We start from the raw sequence: 22876 nt of genomic DNA, 5'->3' as shown, positions 1-22876 counted from the left end.
CATACTATTACAAACTGTTGGTATGTACAGTTCTGTAAATCTGTCAGTAAACAGGATTAGGCCTACTGTGAAGGTGCAACGGTGCAACTTTCTGGCTTAAATTCCAGAATTTGGACAAAAAAAGTCATACATCTGAGATTAAAGTTCTAAGTTCAAAATATCAATTGTAAATTTCTGACTTTGAACAGAATTTTGACTTCAATCTCAGAGTTATGAGATAATCAGATTTGTTTTTAGAATTAAAATCAGAATTTTGACTTTAAGTCTGAGATCAAAGTCAAAATTTTGAAGTCTAAGCTACTTTAAGGTTAAGAATGGAGTTTAAATTCATAATTATGAGTTTAAAGACAGGACTGTATATCTACTCTAAAATTTCTGAGTTTAGAATTCCAAAGTAAAGCTAAAAGGTCATAATTCTGAGTTTAGAGTTCAGATTTTTCAAATTAGGCAAAGTTATAAAATTACACTCAGAATTGTTAAAAAATCAGTGGCTCTAATCCTCTTCCTTCCTACAATAGACATTCCATTAACATTAAAAACACACAACTAATCGATAATTAAATTAACAGCTGAACTATTCGACTTTTCATGCACTGTGTGGCAACTGAGGCTTATGAACAATACACTTGATTCATTTATGTGTTACCTGGTTGGTGGCTATAGTCAGGGTGGAGATGCCTGTGGGCTGTGCAGCTGCTGCCACGTGCAGTAACGTGCGTTACGACAATAACGTGAACACTCCCCCATAACTGTGTGTGTATATATATATATATATATATATATATATATATATATATATAAAGTATATACATACATATATATATATATATGTGTGTGTGTGTGTGTGTGTTTATATATATATATATATATATATATATATATAGAGAGAGAGAGAGAGAGAGAGAGTTTCCCAAAGAAGAAGATGATAAAATGTCTAATTTTATCCTGATATAAACAAGCCATTCACATTTTAAAGCTGAAATTGAAGAATTGTGACTTTTTTCTGGAAAAAAAAAAGTGCAGTTTAAGAGTAGAGAAACTTTAGATTTCCTGCATTTCTGGCCAGCATTTGCTGGTTTGATTTCACCACTGTGAGGGACTTGACCTGAATGGTTGTGATCTTTCATTCTTTCACAAAATCCACACATGTAGGAAGACCGAACACTTTCCAGGAGGTGGCAGTAATACAACATTGAGGGATGCAAACCACTGGAGCTGTGCTGCTGGATCAGAGATGACAGATCATCATGTGAGTAATGTCAAGCTAGCCTCCTCCGTATGGAGTCCTCTGTGTCAAAATATTCTTCACATGAAAGGTTTTTGTAATCGCAGTCTGTGTTATCACAACCCACAATCCGACCTGCTACAAAGGAAAGTTAGCTTTTATTTAGTTTTGCTGTAACAGGCTTAATAAAATAGGTACACATCCTAACCTTCAATCCCTAACAACCAACACAGAGCATCAGACAGAATTGTGAGAATTGTTTTTGAGCAATATCTCAACTTCAGTCAGTACATTATCCGTCCTGTACAATCCTGCTGGTTGCATAGCAGCAACACTCAACAGGGAACACACAAGTCCAGTCCTGGGTGAATTAGACCGGTTCCTCATTTGTTATGCAAATCAGTTTAAGACTCTGTTGATTATTTTTAAATCACTACTAGGTCTGGCTGTGCTCTACATCTTAGAACTCTTGACCTCTTATTCTACAGGGTGATGCTTTTACTGTTTTAGCCACAATGCTGTGGAACAACCTCCTCTTTACCGCCGGAACAGATAGGTCAGTGACAAAGATGTATAAGCATATAAAAACCAACAGACAGGCATTTGCCCATTTTATTATTTGTTTTCAGTTTTAGTGTAGTATGTCAGAAAAAGGTCATAGTAAAGTATGTTGTAAAAAAAACAACCTTATTATCTCGCTAAAAGTCATCATAATATAGCGTGTCTTACAAATCATAGCAGTGTCGTTAAAAAAATGTCCCAGTATAACTTGCCATAAAAATCATCGCTGTATAATATGTCCTCAAAAGCATCATAATGTAGTATGTTGTAAAAAATATCAACGTGTAGTATATTGGTAAAAACGTTATCATATATATCCACAAAGACATCATTTTATATCATGAAAAAATATGCATAGTGCAGTATGTCCTAAAAAAATGTCATAGTGTTGTTGGTTCTATACAAAAATAAAAGTATGTCGTAGAAAAGAGAAACCATCTTAATGAATGTCGTAAAAGTCATCCTAGTGTAGTATGTTGTAAAGGAAAGCACTCTCATTTAGTACGTCTGACAAACCATCATAATATAGTATGTTCTAAAAGTCATCATAAGGGAGTATGATACAAAAAGTCAAATATAGTATGACGTAAAAAAACACCTTAGTATATTGTAAAAAAAAAAAAGTACAGTCTTCTTCTTCTTTTCCTTTCGGCTTTTCCCTTAAGGGGTCGCCACAACGAATCAATTGCCTCCATCTAACCCTGTCTGCTGCATCCTCTTCTCTCACACCAACTACCTTCATGTCCTCTTTAACCACATCCATAAACCTCCTCTTTGGTCTTCCTCTAGGCCTCCTGCCTTGCAGTGGGAAACTCAGCATCCTTCTACCAATATATTCACTCTCTCTCCTCTGGACATGTCCGAACCATCTCAGTCTGGCCTCTCTGACTTACATACTTAATCAGTTTCCCTAGTGTGTGTGAATAAATTACTGTTTGTGCTGCACTGTTCATATTTGCACAACAGCTGGAGCAGCAATAAATCATTAAAAAAAACTCACAATGTCTGCAGGGGGGAAAAAAAATCAACAATCTGTGGTTTTGAACAAAGTGATCCAAAAATACAATTTGTGTCAACAGCTTCTGTTGCACCACTGGACAACAAACCTGGACAGCCCAAACAACTCTATTCATGGATAACACAACAAATGATTTTTACTCATAAGAGACATTTAAAGGGGAAAATGTTTATTTTGATACACATATTAGATATACTTCTGAGACTGTTCCAAATGTTTACAAATACTTTTTTATTATATCTATATGTTTTCTATTTGATGTCATACGAAGATTTTTGGTATGAAAATCATTTTGTTGCACACTGGATATTTTTTACATGATGAATATTCTACATTTTTACACACTGCATATTTTACATATTGTATATTTAGCAGAGTAGATGCTACAGATATGTTTTTATTGCCTCGCTCTAACGCTTCAGAATGTTTTAAAATGTTTCTGAATAGTTCTTGTGCTGGAAATGTCTTATGTTAACTATTAAAAGCTGGTCCTTGACAGCTGCTTTATGTGGTTATTTCTTCCAAAGGATAATGAAAGTCTATTTACAGAGCTTCATTTCAATAGATGTTGAAATATTCTGATATCTCGGCAAAACTAGAGAAAAAATGAAAATTGATTTTCACATCAGAACTTAAGTTTTTTTCTTCTTTCCTCCCATTCATCCTATTCAAAGCCCTCAGATTTAGCATATAAAAGTGCAGGGGTAGTAGTTTAACTGTGCAGCAGCTTACAGTAAATTGCTGTAAATGCTACTTTCACCAAAGAACAACAGGTCCTGAGAGCTAGGATATTTGAGTGGAGAGTGGAGAGTGTCCACGCTCCTCTAAGAGCACCGACACACATACAGACACACACATACATGTACACACACACACTAAGATGGATATATTTTAAGAGGAAAATATACATCGATTATGAGTTCGACAAAAGCTACAAACTACCGAGAAAAGGACTGTTGCATATTATATACTGTTGCAAGAATATATCAATTTAACTACGTTTTCATGTTTACATTTTCTTTGTACATTCACTTATGCAGGACTTGAACTTGTTATGGAGTATTTATGTTGATGTATTTGTATTTTTACTTAAGAAAAGGCTCTAAATGCTTCATGCTAAGCATAAATTAGCCACGTAGATGGATGGAACATGCTAATAACAACTCTGCTTTTTGTAAACTTGTCTCTGAACTGTGAGTTAAACATTTCAGGAGTATCTGAAGAAGAAACTTACCGATGAAGAAGGGAGGTATTGGCGGGTGACAGTGAAGTTCATCTATTAGCCGGTTAGTTAGTCATCAAAGGAGGAAGAGACCTGTTGCTTTTGTTTAGTGTCTTCTTTTACATCTTTCTGGTTAATGGGCAACTTGCATGACATGAAAATAAACTTTGGATACTCGTGGGCACTGCAGAACGTGGTATAAAAATATATTTTTATTTCATTTTTGTATTTTTTATGGAATGGCATTTTTATTCAATACTGAAGAAATAACTTCATTTAAAATATATTACTGTGAAATACATAATAAAAATAGTTGTCATATATATGTATATATATATATATATATATATATATATATATACATATATATATAATTTTTTACCTTCCTTTTACCTTAAAATGACATTCGTTAGAGTACTATATTTACTTAAGGGGATGTTTAATTCATATTATATATATATATATATATATATATATATATATATATATATATTATCAATTACATTCATTACTATTTATTTAGTTTTATAGCCATGTTAATTTATTTCACAAGAATATTTTTCATTTGTTTATGCTTTTTTTTTCTTTTTTGTAGAATAGTTTCTAGCTAACCTTGCCAGCAAGTTGATTTCTCGCGATATTTGTGAGTTCACAAATCTCTCAAGAAACCATCTTGCTCCGCTCCCGCATTCACTGTTCGTACAGAGCCAAGTTGGCACGGGCCAATCACGCAGCAGTATTTGTGTGTAGGGCGGGATATCTGGGTGTGAAGACGACACCAAGCGCCAGTAGATCAAAACAAACATGGCAACGGAGGACAACGATCGTGTAGATGCTGCTATTAAGTCAGTTTTAGCTGAATCTCCTATCGCTTCTTTGAAGGAAGAACAACGAGAGGCGCTTTGCGCATTTCTGGATGGTAAAGATGTTTGTGCTTTTTTACCTAGGGGTTTTGGTAAGAATTTAATCTACCAATTGGCTCCGCTCGTTGTGAAGATCCCGCGATTGGCTAAAAACAAACCTGTCAGAGGCGGGACATACTGTTGCATTGTCTAATCCGTGCCTTTTTCCTCTGAACGGATTTACATGGAGCGGTCCCAGATTGATATTGTGGAGTACTATCAAGTACTACACAATTATTAATCTGGCTATTGCCAGGTTAGTTTCTAGCCACCTGCATCAGAAATAATGAACATGTCTTTACAACAGTCTTAAGTGTCAGACCATCTTCGAGTGTGTCCTCCAACACATGAGGCACAAACTGTCAATGCCCAAGAGAAGCACAAAGAGTCTGAGCTTAGAAAACAACACTTCTTTATTGTTGTACAGTTTGTAATCCTGGTTTAAGTTTTTATGTAACAGCAGTCTTTAATAAAATACATCTGAAACCCAACAGCCTCCATCAGGGCAGGCAGTTTTCTGCTCGCATTAGCCCTCTGCCCTGGACAGCTCAAAAGCAGGCACATTTCTCATGCAAAAAAAAAGAAACAAAAGCTGTGACATGCATTTGATTTAAAATCCCCCACCCTAACCCACCCCACATTAGAGTAAAACCCCCCAGGATCAGAACTCCAGACGTTGATCGGAGTTCTGCTCAGCGGATCTTCAGTGTGTAAAGAGTCCAGGAAGTCACCTCCCCTGCTCCCGATACAGAAAATAGAAACCAGAAATCTGACTGTCTATATTACAGGGAACAAGTGGTGCACAAAGCAAAAAAAACAACAACAAAAAAACAAAAACAAACAACAAAAAAACATGTACAGAAGTCCTGAGACCTCCATAGCAATGCAGCCTGGATGTTGTAGTTTTAGTCTACGGCTGTGTTGTCTCGTACCAGCATAAAGCTCAGTCGTTGGCAAAGGGGGTGGAGATGATGAAACGAGTGTGTTTGTGTGCTACATAGGAATTGTGAAGGTTTCGGTAAAACGCCTATTGGACACAAGATACGTGGCATCGCTGCTTCTTCAGTCTGTTAAAGAAATATCATTCTGTCAATCAGAAAAATGTGTCACTTTTAATGTTCCTCACAGCTGCATTCAGACACAAACAGTGATGGAAAGCGTCATGGTTTCATATTTGTCATACACAATGATAACGATGTGTAATACATGAAAACGCACCAAGAAAAAAAAGACTGAACCCAAAGTACTAGCAGCTTATCGACGTCTTCAGACATCTAAGTGCTTGGTTTATTTCTGATTACCTAAACACTGAAAATTCTGTCCACCCCCATATTCATATGAGCACTACAGGTGACACTTATATGGATCTTGCTGCTATGAGCAAACATCAGCTCCACTTAGTTAAATACTTTAATTACTGGAGAATGTCATTAATCTGACCTATTACAGAGTCTGTCTTCATTGCAAAAAAGAGTCATTTTCATCGACATTTTAGTTTAGTAATAGATGTGAAACTGTAGAGCAACATTATGGAAAAGGTGTTGTGTTCTCTGTGATGTTTTTGGATCAAATATGGTGGAAAAATCCCTCCTCTAAATTGTTTTCCACACCTTGTAGTCTATGCATGTCTATCCATTTATGAAACTGTATAAAGTTTAGAATTGTGTCGTGCTGAAAGTGAAATGTCACGATATGCGATGCAGTTTAAAATTAACTAAAGACCTTTCTCATCCACTTTGCTTAATAATTGCACAAACATAGTGAAATGTTCATAAAACTGTAACAGGTCAGATTAATGAGATTCACCAATAATGAGTGTAATCCAGGAGACTAACAGGAGCTGAAGTTCAGTTTGTCCAGCTATTTAGGACTATTTCCTCTAGGTTTATTCAGTACCTGCAGCACCAGCCATCAGCAGGATCTATGGTAGCTGCAGCATTTATGAAAGTTGAACAACAACAGTAACTTTAATTATTACTTATACACCGATGAGCCACAACATTATGACCACTGACAGGTGAAGTGAATAACATTGATCATATTGGTACTTTGTGGTGTTCTGCTGGAAAACCTTTGATTTTGGCGTCCATGTTGATGAGACTTAGACACTCAAATAAACATTGTCCCAGAACAAATAGACTCCTTCATGCAATCCCAAATGTCACCGGTCTACCCCCATAGCAAAATGCACCCCACCACATCGCAAACACATCAAACAATCAGAAACATCTTGAAACACCTGGACCCCATTCTGATCAAGCATCAACAAGATGTAGTGGAACAAGTTTGACTCACAGAGGCCCCACTGCACAACCCAGAGTATCCAAAGGATCCACTGCCAACGTCCTGCTGCCAGACCCCATAGGACATCCCGAGAGGTCCTCTTTTCCAAGCTCAATGGTTAAGAGCACTGACGACAAAAGGGGGACCAACACAGTGTTAGGTAGGTGAGCATAATGTTATGCCCGATCGGTGTTAAGTATAAATGATCCCCAACATGGAGACAGGATGGATAAGGATCTAACAGCAGCTGGGAACTTTTCTTTACCTCAGACAGGAGAAATTACTATTATGTATTATAGATCACTTGATGTTCTGTATAATCTGTATGACAAATATTGTACTGAGTCACTGTAGTGAGTTTGTCTGAGGTATATTAAAACTGACTGGTGTCTAAATAACAGAATGCCATCACTTTAACACACTGATGAAGCAGCAATGCTACGTATCAAATGTCTAAGAAAGGGTTTCAGTTTCTCAGGTCAGAGTGCATCCAGTTAATAAAGTAAACCTTCCTCCCCAGCTTGTTTCTCTTGCATCTCCCAGACGTGCAACATATTTCCTCACCGCTTTCTCCAAGAAAAAATAAATAAATACACAGCCTCGATAAATAAATAAATTAGTTACACTTTCGTTAAAAGGTGCAAGTGTTCTCCATAGGTGACATGGATGGCTTTCTACGTAAATTTTGATCCAAATGCTTACCTGCAGTTATAAACAGGTGAAGGGACTTTAGGGATGTCTTTGTATGGAGAAGGCACGAATGGCTGGATGGCTAAAGCTCAGCAATGGTGCGGGAGTTTGATATACAATCTGATAGGCTGGTTGTAAACAGTCATGATGGTGATAAACGGTGACAGAAGGGTGCTTTGTATGATATTAGCTTTTCTCCACACTTTCGTTCTTATTCTCTTTGGCATACAACCCAACTGAACTTTTAGGTCCACCTTCAAATGGAGCCATCGCTGCTCCTTCTGCTGACTTCATCGTGTACTTCTGATACAGGGAAAGAAAATGTGGACATTTTTGTCTGAAGTTAAAACTTATTTAAACATATTTTTCTGCAAACATGAGCAATGAGGTGTTTATGACTCGGAGGAGGAGATGGTTCGATGTCAGCTGCATGTGGTTCCCAATGATGAAGCAAACTGGCTTTTCGGGTGAGGTGACCTTATGTGACTAAGACTGAATGAAGACTTACATTCCCAGTCCCAGTGTGGTGGCTTAGAGTATCTGGTTTGGGTAAAGACGTGTTTCTCGCTGAGATATGTGTGTTTGTAATAAGGGGACCTAGCTGCAGACAAGATGGTGGACCAATTCTCTATAGACTAATTCATGCTTTCTGTTTTTTTTACAAGACTATATATGATGCAAGTTCACCAGAATCCACGTAGACCTCTTTGAGAATTTCCATGTGCAACTCACAATTCGTGCACACTGACTGAAAATGTGTTAAGAAACAAATGTGGTGCTTAAATACAAATATTTTTATGAAAAGAGGTTGAATGAGCAGACCGTAACAATCATCCAGACCGTAATAATTCATCATTAAGAAGTCATAACTGAAGTAGTCGCTGCCGGACACAGAAGGTGTTTTCGTTTATACGAGAGTTGATCAAAAAGTTCCAAGACTGTGCCCCAAAAAATTTTAAAACCTGAGTTAAACTTTGCTGCCATCCACTTTGAAATATTCTCCTTGTGCAGAGCTCCCAGGGCTCCTGCAACCCTTGTTGTGCCTGCTGGATGTCCTGATATGCAGACATGTAAAAGCACTATCTGCAGTGAGCACTGATGACTGTTAACTGACCCTTCAACTTGATTTTGAGAATTTGGGGAATAGGAAGAAGTTACAGTGAGGCAGATCTGGTGAGTGGAGAGCTACGATTTTGTTGTTGTGGCCAAAAAATGGATGCATAATTATCGAATTGTGTTCGGGTGCACAGCACATTGGAGCAACCGCATTCCATCACACCACAGGTCAGGTTGTTCAAATGTTCTCCCTCTGATACCTCATTACATTTCAGTAAATCTGCTTTGACAGTCCATCCCTGGTGTACAACCATGTAAATGTTGAAGAAAACAGGAAGTATCTTCCTGGTGCTCCTGCCTGCAGCTGTGAAATCTGCTCTTTCTTCTCTTGGTGGTAGCTGCAGACCCTCCTCTGGTCACTGGTGAAGAGCCTCTATGTGAAGGTGCCTGACACAGAACGTGATGCTCTCCATGAAAGTTTGAGCTCCATGATGAAATTACAAACCAGTGGTCACAAGAACTTGCCTAACACAGGTCCCGATGTAGACAGTGTGATGTCATCATGACTCATGACAGTTATTGCTTGCACATGTTGCACACGCATGAATGGTCTTGCAACTTCTTGATCAACCCCTCGTACCTACATGCTTTCCACTGACAGAACGCAAACAGAGTACGGTGTTTTAAATTCTCCAGAAATCCGGTGCTGGGTCCACTAGCCTGTCGCTAGCTCAGCACACCTCAGGACTAATCACTGACACGATGCTACAGTTCGGTTTGCACTGAGATGCGGAAATCATGAATTGACCAGTGGTATACTTTCTGTGTCCATGATACGCGAGGGTCTGATAATTTCATCACCTCCTAAAGTCTACGCAGATGTCTGAATGCAGCCCAAAATTTGTTCTCTACAAACCCAACAGCATGCATGCTCTGCAGTAGTGTGCACGCATGGAATACCTAATGCACATGTAGGAAGCAAAGTTGTCCAAGCAGACTCCGATGGACCAGAAAGAAAACAATAATAGCATCCACAGAATCAATGGCTGTGCTTGTACAAGAGTACAATCAAGACTAAAAGAAATGATCTCAGAAGCTGAAGTTGGTCTTCTTCATGCTGTTTTTGATACATGTCAAGCAGCACACAGACTTTTAAAAATGCATACAATTTTTTTTTCATTTTAAATATAACTTAAAAGCCAATAAACCCAATATTTATTGAATCAATATTTTAAATTGCACTTATAGGTAGTATGGATTCTAAAAATGTTAAAATGTGTGTTTAAGTGTTTTGTGTAAAATTTAAATAAAATTTATATATGAAAAATTTCTTAACCCTCTGAACTCCAAGCAGTTTCTGAATGTTTTTTGGTCCTGTCACATTTTTTCCTCACCGTGTGCTCCTTTTTTTTCTTTTTTTCTTTTTTTTTTACTGCAGTATAAAGTCCTGCACCTGGTATGAAATAGTTAGCATGCCATAAAACATGAATAAGAAAGAATGAAGGGTGAATTGCTTTGATTATATTTTTTTGCAAAAGTTGAAAAACCTGGAATCAGCATGTATAAAAATGGAAAAAATGTTGCAGAGTAATAGTTTTTTTTTTGTTTTGCTTCTAATTTTTAAAAATAAATAATCAAAGAAACGGTACGCCTTTTTGTTGTTCAGTCATTTACTGCTTTTAGCTTCAGTAACTTCAGTTTTCTTTAAAAAAAAAGACATTCTAAATGGGCCAAACTGTGCAGAAGTCACTTCTGAGTTCTCTTTCCTTCTATTCATGGTTGTTCTGTTTCCACAGAGGTGTAGGACTTTATATTTCAGTGGAAAATGAGCCCACAGTGAAACAAAAATGCAACAGGAGCAAAAAATTCATAAAAGCTACTTAGACTTCAGTCTATATCTTAGTGATCCCTGCACCAAGTGAAGAATGCATGATGAGAATTTTTGTGCAAAAACACAACAAAAACAAGACCAACTTCCACTTTTTTTCATGTCACCTCCACAGGTTCACCATCTTGTCTGCATTTAGGAGCCTCTACCTGCCCTTTGAAGAGGAGGACACATCCATACTGGGATCAAAAAGCAACATTGTGTGTCCACGTAGCTGCAGGGAGCTAAATTCAAGCCGGATAAAAAGATGTGCTCTGGTCCTGTGTGACCTCGTGCTACTGAACTGTTGATACTGTAAGACAATTTGTGCTGCTGCGGTTGGTCGGTGTAGAAAAGCACTGGTTGGGGCTGATTTGCGGACAGCTGGCGTCGTGTCTCAGGCTCCCAGGTGTGTTTACCTGCCTGTGTGAGATGAACCAGCTGTCTGCTTCCCTGCTCTGACCCGACCTCTTCCTGCTACTCTGTCTCTCATAACGCCGGCTCCTCTTCGTCTATGAAGCTGATGTGCTCCGTGGAGGACCTCCCTTCCTCCACCTGCCTCCCCCACTCTTGCATCTCCAGCTCCTGGGGCGAGCGCCATCCCTTGCCTCCCCCCTGTGGTGCTGCTGAGAGTTGCACCAAGTCTGGGTATCTCTTCTCGCAAAGTCCAGAGACAGCGGCAGGGAGACGGTGGACGGGTGGGCGGGGGTGGAGGTGGAGGTGGACACGGCGGGGACGGATGGGGAAGGCCGCCGCCGATGAGCTCCGGGGGAGGATGTGAGGGACGGGGGAGCTGAGAAATGGGAGGACGGGGGACGAGGGGCGTCCTGGGAGGGAGGCGGAGGGAGGAGGCCTCTGCCGGCACAGCTGCCATGTCTGGACAGGTGAGGACCCTGGCAGGGGGAGAGGGATGGTGAGGAGGCGAGGGACAAGGAGAAGGAGAGGGAAGGCGACGGGGTGTGGGACGCCAGGGGAGGCTGGTCCTGCAGCGACGGAACAAATATCCCGTTACTGGAGGAAGCGTGCAGGCTTCGGGGGACCAGGGACCCCTCTGGAAGTCCTTCCTCTGGTGAGGAAAGGCTGGGCCTCGTGATGCTGCCCTCTGGGGGGTTGGGCGGGGGCTGCGCCACTGCTGGAGGAGATGAATTAGGCCTTTGTGGTGAATGAGGAGTCGGGAGAAGGCATCCTGGCAAGTCCACACCCTCGATGTCTCCACTGTCCAACAGGGAACGAGTGTCGGGTCTCTGCAGGGAACAAGGTGTGGCGACGGGTGGCGGCACCAGGCAGGTGGATGACAGCTGGCTGGCGCTGCTGGGGGGCGGGGTCAGGTTTGGCATCATGGTCATCAGGACAGGCTGCGGTGCTGGTTGGAGGAGGGGCTTCAGCAGGCGTGTCATTTCCTGCAGCTCCTGACTGAGTGTGGAGACTTGTTTAGAGAGACTGTTCATCTGCAAGGAGGAGAGAGACACAGTGTTAGGGAGGAATAATATTAACGCCATTGTTTAGTAGACAAATGTGACCTCACATTGAATATATTTACTGTGAAAGTATTGAGAGAGTTTGTTCCTTCTGCTAAAGCAACACAATCCCTCTAAATCTGCCGATAACAGTTATCTATCGTGCAATGTGTTACAAAGTAGGTGAAAAAGGCAACATTTGTTAGACTCTGAACTCCAAAAACTGTCAGTGGATTTAAAAAGCAGTCTTTTAAACTACCACAGTTATTCTCTTTATAAGAGCTAGAAACTGTACACAGAAAAAAAATAACCTTTGGATTTTTTGTTTCTGTACTGTCTCTTTCCATTCACCAGTCACCCCAGCTAGCAAGGAACATTCCTACAATACTGAACATTACCTACAAGTTCTAATAATGTTTAAAGGTTTTAATCTCATGTTCAAAGAACATTTTAAGGATATTTATCATTTCCAACAGTGTTCCTTTGAGGTTATAGGTTAACTTGGACTTTTAGCTGCAACATTCAGAGAATATTTAGATATATTTGTGAGGAACACAGATTATGTTCTATATTAACAAAAGAGGAACATTTTCCAGATGTTACTGAGGCCTCAGATGATTTTTATAAAATGTTTGTGTTCTCCGATATGGTAACAAATGTGGAACATTCTGTGTGCAATGTTCTGGTGATGTTGTTGAGGGGAACACATCATGGAACGTCCTCCTTTGTTATCATTGAACATAATCTGTGTTCCTGACAACACCCGCTGAATATTATTTTAACTTTACAGGAGCATAGCTGGACATGTCAAAATAAAACATTTTTTGTTACATTCTTGGCGCTTCTATAAAATGTTATCCAGTGTTGTAGGAACGTTCCCTGCCAGCTGGGAATTTTCTTTGAAACACTTTCCTGTACGGTCATATATTTTACAAAAAGTGAAACGTTATGGCTACAATGTTCTCAGGATGTTTTGGGAATGTTGTTGAGGGAAACACATTATAGAACGTTCTTCTAGAAATGTTATTAAGGCCTCAAATGACAGATTGTTTTTATGCAAAACGTTTTATAATGCTTCGGTAATGGGATATATTAAAGGAAGAAAGTTTTACCTTTTTGTTGAAGGAACACATTATGGAATGATCTTCTAGAAAACATCTTCACAATGATGAAGGAAGTTCTCAATGCACTATTCAAAGAACATTTTCAGGATGTTGTTGTCATCCGAGACATTCATAACAGAGAACGTGTTATGACTGTTATATTAAGAACATTCTTCCAATTTTTTATCACTGTGGAAAGGTCTCATAGAAGAATGTGTTCCTTCAGCAAAAGGTAGAATACTCTAATTTTAATATGTCACATTACAGGAATGTTTAAAAACCTCTATAACATCTGGAAAACAATTCTTGAATGTTGGTTTGAGGACGTTTTTATTTTGTTATTATGGAACATTGTGAGAATCGTTTGTAGAAGAACGTTCTAGGATGCATTCCCTCAACAATTTTCCCAAAACATTGCATCCAGAATGTTCCACCTTTGTTAAAGTTTTATAAACCACGTCCTTAGTTATCATTGTGGACAGGTCTCATAGACGAATGCTCTAGAATGTGTTTTCTCAACAGAAAAGCAAAATGTTCCACCTTTAATAAATTACATTACAGGACTATTATAAAAAGTTCTGTATTAAATAAACATTCTGTCATCTGATGCCTTGATCTGGAAAACATTTCTTGAATGCTGGATTGAGAACATTCTTAGTTTGTTATCATGAAACACCGTGAGAATGTTTTGTGGAAGTACGTTCCTCAACAACATCCCTAGAACATTGTACTCAGATGTTCCACCTTTGTTATTGGATGTAGAGCATTTGAAAAATGTTTTCTACTATTAATATTTAGAACATATTAATTATGCAGAGAAGAACATTCTGGGAAATAAAAGAAAATTTCCAACTGAAAATATTAGTAGAATATTTGCAGAACTTTGTCTAAACAGAATCCGATCCCCGTTGTAGATGGGATAGTGCTCACCTCCTCAGTCAGTTTGGACACACTCTGCTTGATCTCTGAGTGTTCTCGGATCCCTGCAGGAACACAAACATAGTAAACCTCCAGTAATATGAGGTTCTGTTCAGCAGAACATGCGGTTCTGCGTGGATGTTACCTGGATATGGGGAAGGTGGACCTGCAGGCGACAGACTGGGGCTGAACTCAAACTTCTGCGACAACGTGGAGTTGCTCTCGGTTTCAATGCCGTCCACAAATCTATGCAGGAATAAAAGGATTAAATGTGAGACGAAGGAGGACGACGGAGGAATGCAGATCAGAGCAAGTGGACTAATTACAGTGAGCGTGGATTTTCACATTTGAAACACCTTCATCAGCAGCTTCTGTTCACACTTCTCTGCACTGATGTGTTATGAATCTCTCACATTATCCTGCAGCAGCCACCTGATCAACCTGCACTGTAATTTACCGGTTGCCATGGCAGTCAGACACCTTAGCAGCAGCATCAGGCTAAGCTTTGAACCTGTGATCTCACTGATTCGTCCTCTTCTTCCGTTACCTGGGGCTGAGTTCAGGTGGTGCGCTGCTGAAGCTGACCACTGGGATCTGCAGGGTAGAGGGCCGGCAGTCGGATGGGGCCCTGAAAGGCCTCGGAGGCAGCAGGGGGGAACGCAGCGGCGAGTTGAGGCCTCGGCTAAGATGCAGCGGCGACCGAGGGGCCCGAGACACTGAGTTGGTCTCTTCATCGCCTTCCTCGTCCTCACGGATGGACGGAAGCTTCTTCACGAGGCCGCCGTTGCTTTCCCAGTCCACCTGAGAGACAGAAAGAGACCAAAGTTCAAACATAGGCACAGTTAATAGCTGAGTTTGACTATGTGGAATTAAAATTAAAAATATGAACAATGTCATTTTGACTAATTACACTGTGAGCAGTCAGAGTTCCTAATTTTTAAACATCTATCATTTTGAAACATCCCCTGCACATCACACTATTATCAATTACGATTTACAAATTAACTCAAAGTTTGTGCAAAATAACTCAAAATTTGTCCAAAACTACTCAAAATGGCCCAAATCTGCCCAACAGGACTAAGAATCTGTCGAAAATGACCCGAAGTTTGTGCAAAATGACTCAAGGCTTGTCCAAAATGGCTCAAAATCTGCCAAACGTGATTGAAAATCTGGCCACAGCGACTGGAAGTTTCTCCAAAATGATTGAACGTGTCCAAAATGGCTCAAAATCTGCAAAAGCGACTGGGAGTCTGTCCAAAATGACCCAAGGTTTGTCGACAATACACATCCAGTACAGCCATGAAAGGTTAAATCATCTTTCCCTATCCATCTCACCTGTAGTTACTGACAAGAACAGGAAACTTTTGTCATGTTTTACACACTCAGTGAACATAAATCGAATGCAGCTTCACGGTTTGACCAGTGGATGGCAGGAAAACACAAGCGTCTTTGTCTTTTTCTGCTGTTTAGTTTACTGTACATCACTTTGGTCCAGTATTCTCGCAATTATTAAAGCACTTAGGCTGGCATTTAGGGTATTCCTTGATCAATATTATGTTCTTTTTTTTAAAGATGTCTTAGTCCTTTCATGTTTCGTTAAATATTTAGTTTGGAGGATGTGCAGATTAAAGTGTGGAGGTGAAGTCTGGCAGATTTATGCTGTTTATTTCAGTGGAAAATCCTCTCCAGACAATCCAATATCATAATTCTGCCATGTGAGAATGCAAGAATGGTTCTTTTATGTGTCTATTAAATTCGAGATGCGCACTTATTTCACCGACAGTGCAGAAATTGTCCCTCTCAAAATGTGAGATAAGTTTAACTTTTGCATCGTTGACATTATAATCAGGAGCCTGAGCCAGACTTTACCCGTCACCCCTGAGAGATCATGTCAGATGGGAAATGTTAGAAGAAGAAAAAAACAGAAACGTAGAAGCTTAAAGTGACAAACTGAACACCAATTATTTCTTATTTGGTTTTTCGTGAACGCACTTTTGTGCCTGTCTTTGCCAAGCTCCAAAAAAAAGAAAAAAATAAGGCTGTCATGCTACATTTAATACAGACTGCTGCATCTGACTTTTACTTACACACACACACACACACACACACACACACACACACACACACACACACACACACACACACACACACACACACACACACACACACACACACACACACACACACACACACACACACACACACACACACACACACACACACACTCCCCCGGCAGTTACTCCCCATCAGCCATGTCCCTGCTTATGAGCTGAATAATTTAGGCTGTCTTCGGTGTTGATGCTGGGTTTGCTGAAACTTCCAGAAATGACAGGCTGAACAAAAACAAGGACTCAGTGATTAAAAAAGGAGAAAATCTGCAAAAGTTCAGAGTTTAAAAAAAACAGACAGCACCAGCAACTGAGAAAATAAGAGAAGAGAGAAATAGGGTTGAGTTCATTATGTGCAAAATGACTTAAAAATTTGTCCAAAATGATTTAAAAATAGTCCAAAATTATTCAAGATCTGTCTAAATGAGTCAAAATCTGTACAAAATAACTAAAAGCTTGTCTAAAACAACCCAAAGTTAGTCCAAAATCCCTCAACTTTTGCCAAAAATTACTCCAACTTTGTCCAAAATGAATCAACATTTGCTACAAATGACTCAAAGTTTGTCACAAATGAGTCAAAACCGGTCCTAAACGATTGACAAATTGTTCACATTGTTAAAAGGCTTGACCAAATGGGTCAAAATCTGTACAAAATTACTAAAAATCTATCCAAAATGATCTCAAAATCTGTACAAAATGACCCACAGTTAGTCTAAAGTACCCCAAAGTTTGTATAAAATTGCTCTGTTTGTCCAAAATAACTCAAAGTTTTTCAAAAATGATTCAAAATTTGTCTAAAATGACCCAAAGTTCTACAAAACGAGTCAAAATTAGGCCGAAATGAGTCGAAATCCGCACTAAATGACCTAAAGTTTGTCCACAATTATTCAAAAGGTGTCAAAACTACTCAAAATTTGTCTGAAATGATTCAAAAACTGTTCAAAAATGCTTAAAACTTCTCCAAAATTAGTCAAAATCTGTATAAAATCAATCAAAAGTTGATTCATAATCTTTATGGTGGTTTTAGCTCCATTTTGTGTGTTAGTTTTGTGTCACATTTGGGACATTCTGTGCCCAGTCTTAGTCATTCTGCTCCTACTTTTTGCAGTGTTCTTTCTGTGTGATTAGCTATTTGTTCCATTTTGCTCCTTTTGTCTCTGCTATTCCCAATTTTGCATCACTTTGTGGTCTTTTTGCATTTCTTCATGGTTGGTTTTGTCTTAATTTGTTCATTTTCTGTCACATCTAGATAGTTTTGCATCTCTTTGTGACCATTTGTGGCTGTTGATTTGAAATGGAGGAACATCAATAATAACTGCTTTGACTTGGTGTCAGTTAGTTTGAAGCAAACAATTACTAAATCTCAAATAAGTTATTGTCTTTTTGCTATCAGTGGCATTTTTTTATCTCTGTATGGTGGTTTTTGTTCTATTTTGGTAGTTTTGTGTCACATTTGTGTTTCATTTTAGCCATCTTACACCTTGTTTCTGCTGTTTCATCTCATTGTGGTTAGGTTGTTTGTTGCATTTTGGTCATTTTGTGTCACATTTGGGACATTCTCTGAGTAATTTTGGTCATATTGCACCTCATTTTTGCAGTTTCCCTCCCATTTTGTATCTGCTATTCCCAATTTTGTGTCTCTGCGGTCTTTTTGCATTTCTTCATGGTTGGTTTTTTCCTAATTTGAGCATTTTGTGTCTCATCTAGATAGTTTCGCATCTAAGAGAATTTGCAGGGATGAGAGCACAATGACCCAGAGACTACAGCTCAACAAACAACTGATCATTAGTTGAGGAAATAATCCAAAAAGACTATAAATGTTGGTTGCAGAGCTGCAGAAACTCAGAGGAGCCTCTCACTCAAATACCACCACAAACACCTCTTCTGTTTATCTTTCTCGTGCAGCTGTTGAGGTGTATATTTAGATATTTGCAGTGTGTTCTCCTCTCTGTCAGCTGCTCTTTCACATGCAATAATAAATCTACGTGTGATGTGTATGCAGTGGTGCAGCTCGGTCATTAAACCTCCACTTTCTCCTGAACAGGCTTCAACATAATCACATCACTCACGTCCAAACACGGAGCGACGGCTGCACTGACTAATGAATGTATTTCATATCTCCTCATGCAGACGAGCCAACGCCCCTCTGCTTTTCTTTTCCTCTGCTTTAATCAAGCCTTCCCTGCCCCCAGCCCTCCTCCATCCCTGCCTGCTCAGCATCCCTCCCTCCTCCTCACCCCTCCTGGGTACCGTAATGTATTTTTAGCCTCCTGTGTCTAATCTTAGCTGCAGCTCAGGAGGAAGCCGAGAGATGAGGGGGCGTGAGGAGTGTCGGCCCGTCTGAGCTGGAGTTTGCATCGCGAACATGCGATCGAGTCCGGCTGTTTGCACAAATGCGACGGCATGTGAGGGGATGCATGTTGCAGGGTTGGCTTTGTGCAGAAGGTTACACTGTAAAAAAAAATACATTCAGTGGAATAAACAGTGAAAATCAGGCAGGAAGGAGCCAGAAAAAATACTGTAATGTTCAAAAACTGCAAAAAGAGTGAAGACAACAGCAAATACCTATGAAATCCAGAATGCAGTAAGACAGGGGTGCTTTTACGGTTGCATATTCTAAAAGAACTAACTACTATCTGCAAAAATACAGATGTTTGATGCGAACCTGTGTGTGTGTGTGGTTTTGTACAGTTGTTTATACAGTTAACATGGAAATGAACTTTAAAAAACAATACATTAATAAAATAATGACATTTTTAGCTGATTGAAATATTATAAAACAATGCAATTTTATGGCCACACACTGTAAAAGAATAACATACTATTTTTAAAAATGTAAAAATAAAGATTTTTGATGTGGACATTATTTACCATTATTTGCCTTTTTTGTTTAGCTGTTTTGTTTCGATTTTCAGTTACATTTAATATGTCAATACACATTTTATACCTGTGATTTTATTAGATATTACCTGCAATTTAACAAAACGTGGATAAACTAACAGTTTTTTTAATTGTCTTTTTTATGATGTCATCTTATTTTACTTCCTACTGCTCTTGTTTTAGTTGAATTATTTGTTTTTTAAAGTCAAATTTTGTAATTAATGTTTGTCTCTTTCTCTCTGTATATATAAATATATACATGAAGAGTTTATTTGCAAAAACAGATAACTCCATTTTTATACATTTTCAGAAAACTTATTTTTTTATTGTTTACTTGGGATAATAACAATAATATTAATAATATTAATAATTTATTTTTTCTCTATTTTGTCATGAATTTTCTACTGAGTCAACTTCAGTTTGATGTATATATGTGTATATATATATATAATTCATGTACACATATAGTTGCTGTTATCCGTTAACAACAATAAAATCTAACATTTAACAAATGACAGTATTTTTCAGTACTTATTTTTTCTTAGCAACAAATATCTGTAAAATAAGGATATTTCTCGCTGAATTTAACACAGTTATTCAGTGTAATTTTATGGTCACACACTGTAAAGGATATACACATTTTTAATGTGAACATTATTTTCATATATGATATCTATAATTTTAACAAAAAAGAGAACGAATAATCTGTAAAATAGCAGATAAAAACACTATTTTTCTAAACAATACACAAAATATTTCTTTCAAGTAACAGCAAATGTCTGAGGAAAAAAATGTTTTTTGGCTGATTTAAATGCAAAAAACCCAGTGTTATTTTATGGTCACAGGAATGATAGTTTTTGTTTAATATTGCAGATTTTTAATGTGGAGATTATTTACAAATTTGGCCAGTTTTGTTTGTTTGCGTGTATGTTTTTGTTATTGTTTGTTCTTTTGTTTTTTTGGTTGGTCGTTTTTTATGTATAATAATTATTTTTGATTTTATTTGATATTACTATGTATATTGTATCAATACTTTAACAAAACAAGAAAAATCTATAAAATAGCAGATAAAAAATATTTACTATTTTTCTGTCCTGAATACACAAACTATTTCTTCCAAAAAACAGCAAATATCTGTGAAATAATAATATTTTTAGCTGATTTAAATGCAGTTAAACGACATGATTTTATGGTCACATATTGTAAAAATACAAATGAAATTGAGACCTCTGATGTGGACATTTTACCATTTTGGTTTGGTTTTTTGTTCAGTATAAATTCATTCAGTTTTCTGTGATTTTCCTACATATGTAACTGAACAAATCGCGTGGTTAGAAAGTGTGGGTGTTTTACAGTGTAGTTTGCATTTCCATGTGCTGCTACATGTATCAGCAGCGACTGAACAGCAGAATGAAGCTCAGCTCTGCAGCTTCATTCTGCTTCATGCGACTGGCTGCACATCGCTTTGTTTGGGGTCACGACAGTCGGTGAATCAGCAGGAGGGACGCTGGAGACACAAGCAACACTTACAGCATTGATCCCCTGCTTTCTCCACAGTTTGACTGCATAACTGTGCTTTCCTGTATTTCTTATCTCGTGCCTCGTAGCTGCAGCTGCAACGATTAATAGGCTGTTAAATCAGCCTGTAACTATTGTGGGTTTGAAAATAAGTGAAAATTCTGATTGCATCTTCTTAAATCTCAATGTTTCTTTCCTCTTCTGTCACAGTAAAGTGAATATCTTCAGACAAAACCAGGCATTTGAGGATTTTTTGTCTTTATTAACTCCAGTCTCAAGGTGACAATCGTCCAAAATGTTCCATTTACCAGATAAAAGTATAAAAGCATAAAATGCTCAAATCTGCAGGTCTGGACACCAGTAATTTCTTTACAAAATGTTTTACCTTTTGTTTTGTGCAAAGATATTCAGTTTACGGTCACAGAGAAGGAAAGAAGCCAGAAAATATTCACATTTAAGAAGCTGCAATCAAAGAATTGTTAAAAGATTGTTCATTTTCATTTGTTATTAAAGCTGTGACAAGTAATTGATTTAAATTCTGTGATTTCAGCTTCTTTAATGTGAGCATTTTCTGGTTTCGTTCCTCTTCTGTGATGGTAAACTGAATATCTTCAGACAAAACAAGACATTTAAGGATTTTTGGTTTTATTAACTCTCTAAAGCACCAAGGTGTCGCCTTGAATAGAATTAAAAGATGTTCAGCTATCAAGAGAAAAAGAAAAGCATGAAATTCTCATATCTGCAGAGCTTGACGCCATAAATTTCTTTAAAGTGTGTTTAAAGTCTTGTTTTGTCAAAGGCAGTCAGTTTATTATCACATTTAAGAAGCTGCAATGACTGAATTTAGACTTTTTTCATTTAAATATTACTCAAACTGATGAATTGATCATCGAAACAGCTGGTAATTATGTTGAGAGATACTTAAATTTACTGCAGTTGTCAATTGGGACACCTTTTGAGTCATTTTGAAGACAGTTTTTGTAATTCTGGATGATTTTTGAGCAATTTCTGAGTCATTTTTGACAAATTTGGTCAAATAAATTCAGTTTACTGTCACAGAGGAGGAAAGAAGCCAAAAAATATCCACATTTAACAAGCTGCAATGAGATAAGTATGGAAAGATTGTTCATGTTCACTCAATATTAGAACTCCTTTAAATGCTCTGATTCCAGCTTCTTAAATTCGACAGTGAACTGAATATCTTTAGACAAATAAGACATGTTTCATCTTGGGAAAAACTGATGGATATTTCTCACTACTTTCTCACACGAGATGCAACCCTCCTTTCTTATTGTATTTCTCCTCACGTGTCCTCATGCCTTGTGTGTGTTTTTTTTTTTCTTTCTGTCGCTATGAACATGCAGCTTCCTCCTTTGGGACTCTGGTATTTGCTTAGAGGGTGCTCGATATCTGAAGGCTTCTCTTCTCCAGCAGTCTCATCTTGCAAACATATGCAAATAGCCTCTCCTGGGCTGCTGGTACCAGACGGGCTTCTTTTGCATAGACAACCAGGACGGACATCTGCAGCCCAGACCTGAGATTGTGTTAAAAAAAAAAAAAAAGAAGAAAGGAGCATCCTCTGCAGACTCACACTGACATGTGCACACGTTTGCACTCGGCTCACACTCTGCAGTAAGAGCCCCGGAGAAAGCACTGCAGTGGAAAAGGGGAGAAAATGAGTTTCCCCTCCTCCTCCCGTCCTTCCTCTTCTTTTTCTCTTCTGGCAGAGCTATTTATATCCAGCAGGATCCAATCTTAGCTCGGCGGTGGGGGTGGCAGCCAGGCAGGGAGACCCGTGCTTCCCCCCCTGCTCTATTTTTAGCAGCAGAACGGCTTCAAACAGCAGCACTGAGCTATTCTGGTCCCTGCTGCTGCTACTGCACCAAGCAAAGGCGCAGTCAGAGCTGGAGGCTGATGTTGGAACTTAAAAGCTCAGATTGTGGCGTCTGCTCACATCTGCGTGGTTCAAAGCAGCAGGATGGAGGTCAGGCGTGGATTTATTTTCGTTTTTGTCATGAAACCCTCTTAAGGTGAACGTCCCCTCAGGCTGATTCACAATAAATTAGCA

At 38.6% G+C, this 22876-nt stretch overlaps 1 protein-coding gene across 1 annotated transcript in view; it reads right to left on the bottom strand.

The window, feature by feature from the left end:
* Window positions 1–5323: 5323 nt before the first annotated feature.
* Window positions 5324–22876, bottom strand: part of kcnh3 (potassium voltage-gated channel, subfamily H (eag-related), member 3) — a 251015-nt gene continuing 233462 nt past the window's right edge. The window contains exons 12-15 of the mRNA XM_051959224.1: window positions 14850–15103; window positions 14448–14548; window positions 14315–14367; window positions 5324–12272 (exon numbers count right to left, since the gene is read on the bottom strand). Coding sequence (XP_051815184.1) covers window positions 11337–12272; window positions 14315–14367; window positions 14448–14548; window positions 14850–15103 — 1344 coding nt within the window. The 3' untranslated portion in view covers window positions 5324–11336. The remainder of the gene's footprint in view (window positions 12273–14314; window positions 14368–14447; window positions 14549–14849; window positions 15104–22876) is intronic.

The sequence above is a fragment of the Acanthochromis polyacanthus genome, chromosome 14 (assembly GCF_021347895.1).
Source record: "Acanthochromis polyacanthus isolate Apoly-LR-REF ecotype Palm Island chromosome 14, KAUST_Apoly_ChrSc, whole genome shotgun sequence".
Lineage (NCBI taxonomy): Eukaryota > Metazoa > Chordata > Actinopteri > Pomacentridae > Acanthochromis > Acanthochromis polyacanthus.
Note: the sequence above shows the minus strand (reverse complement) of the source record. Positions and strands in the feature narration are given on the sequence as shown.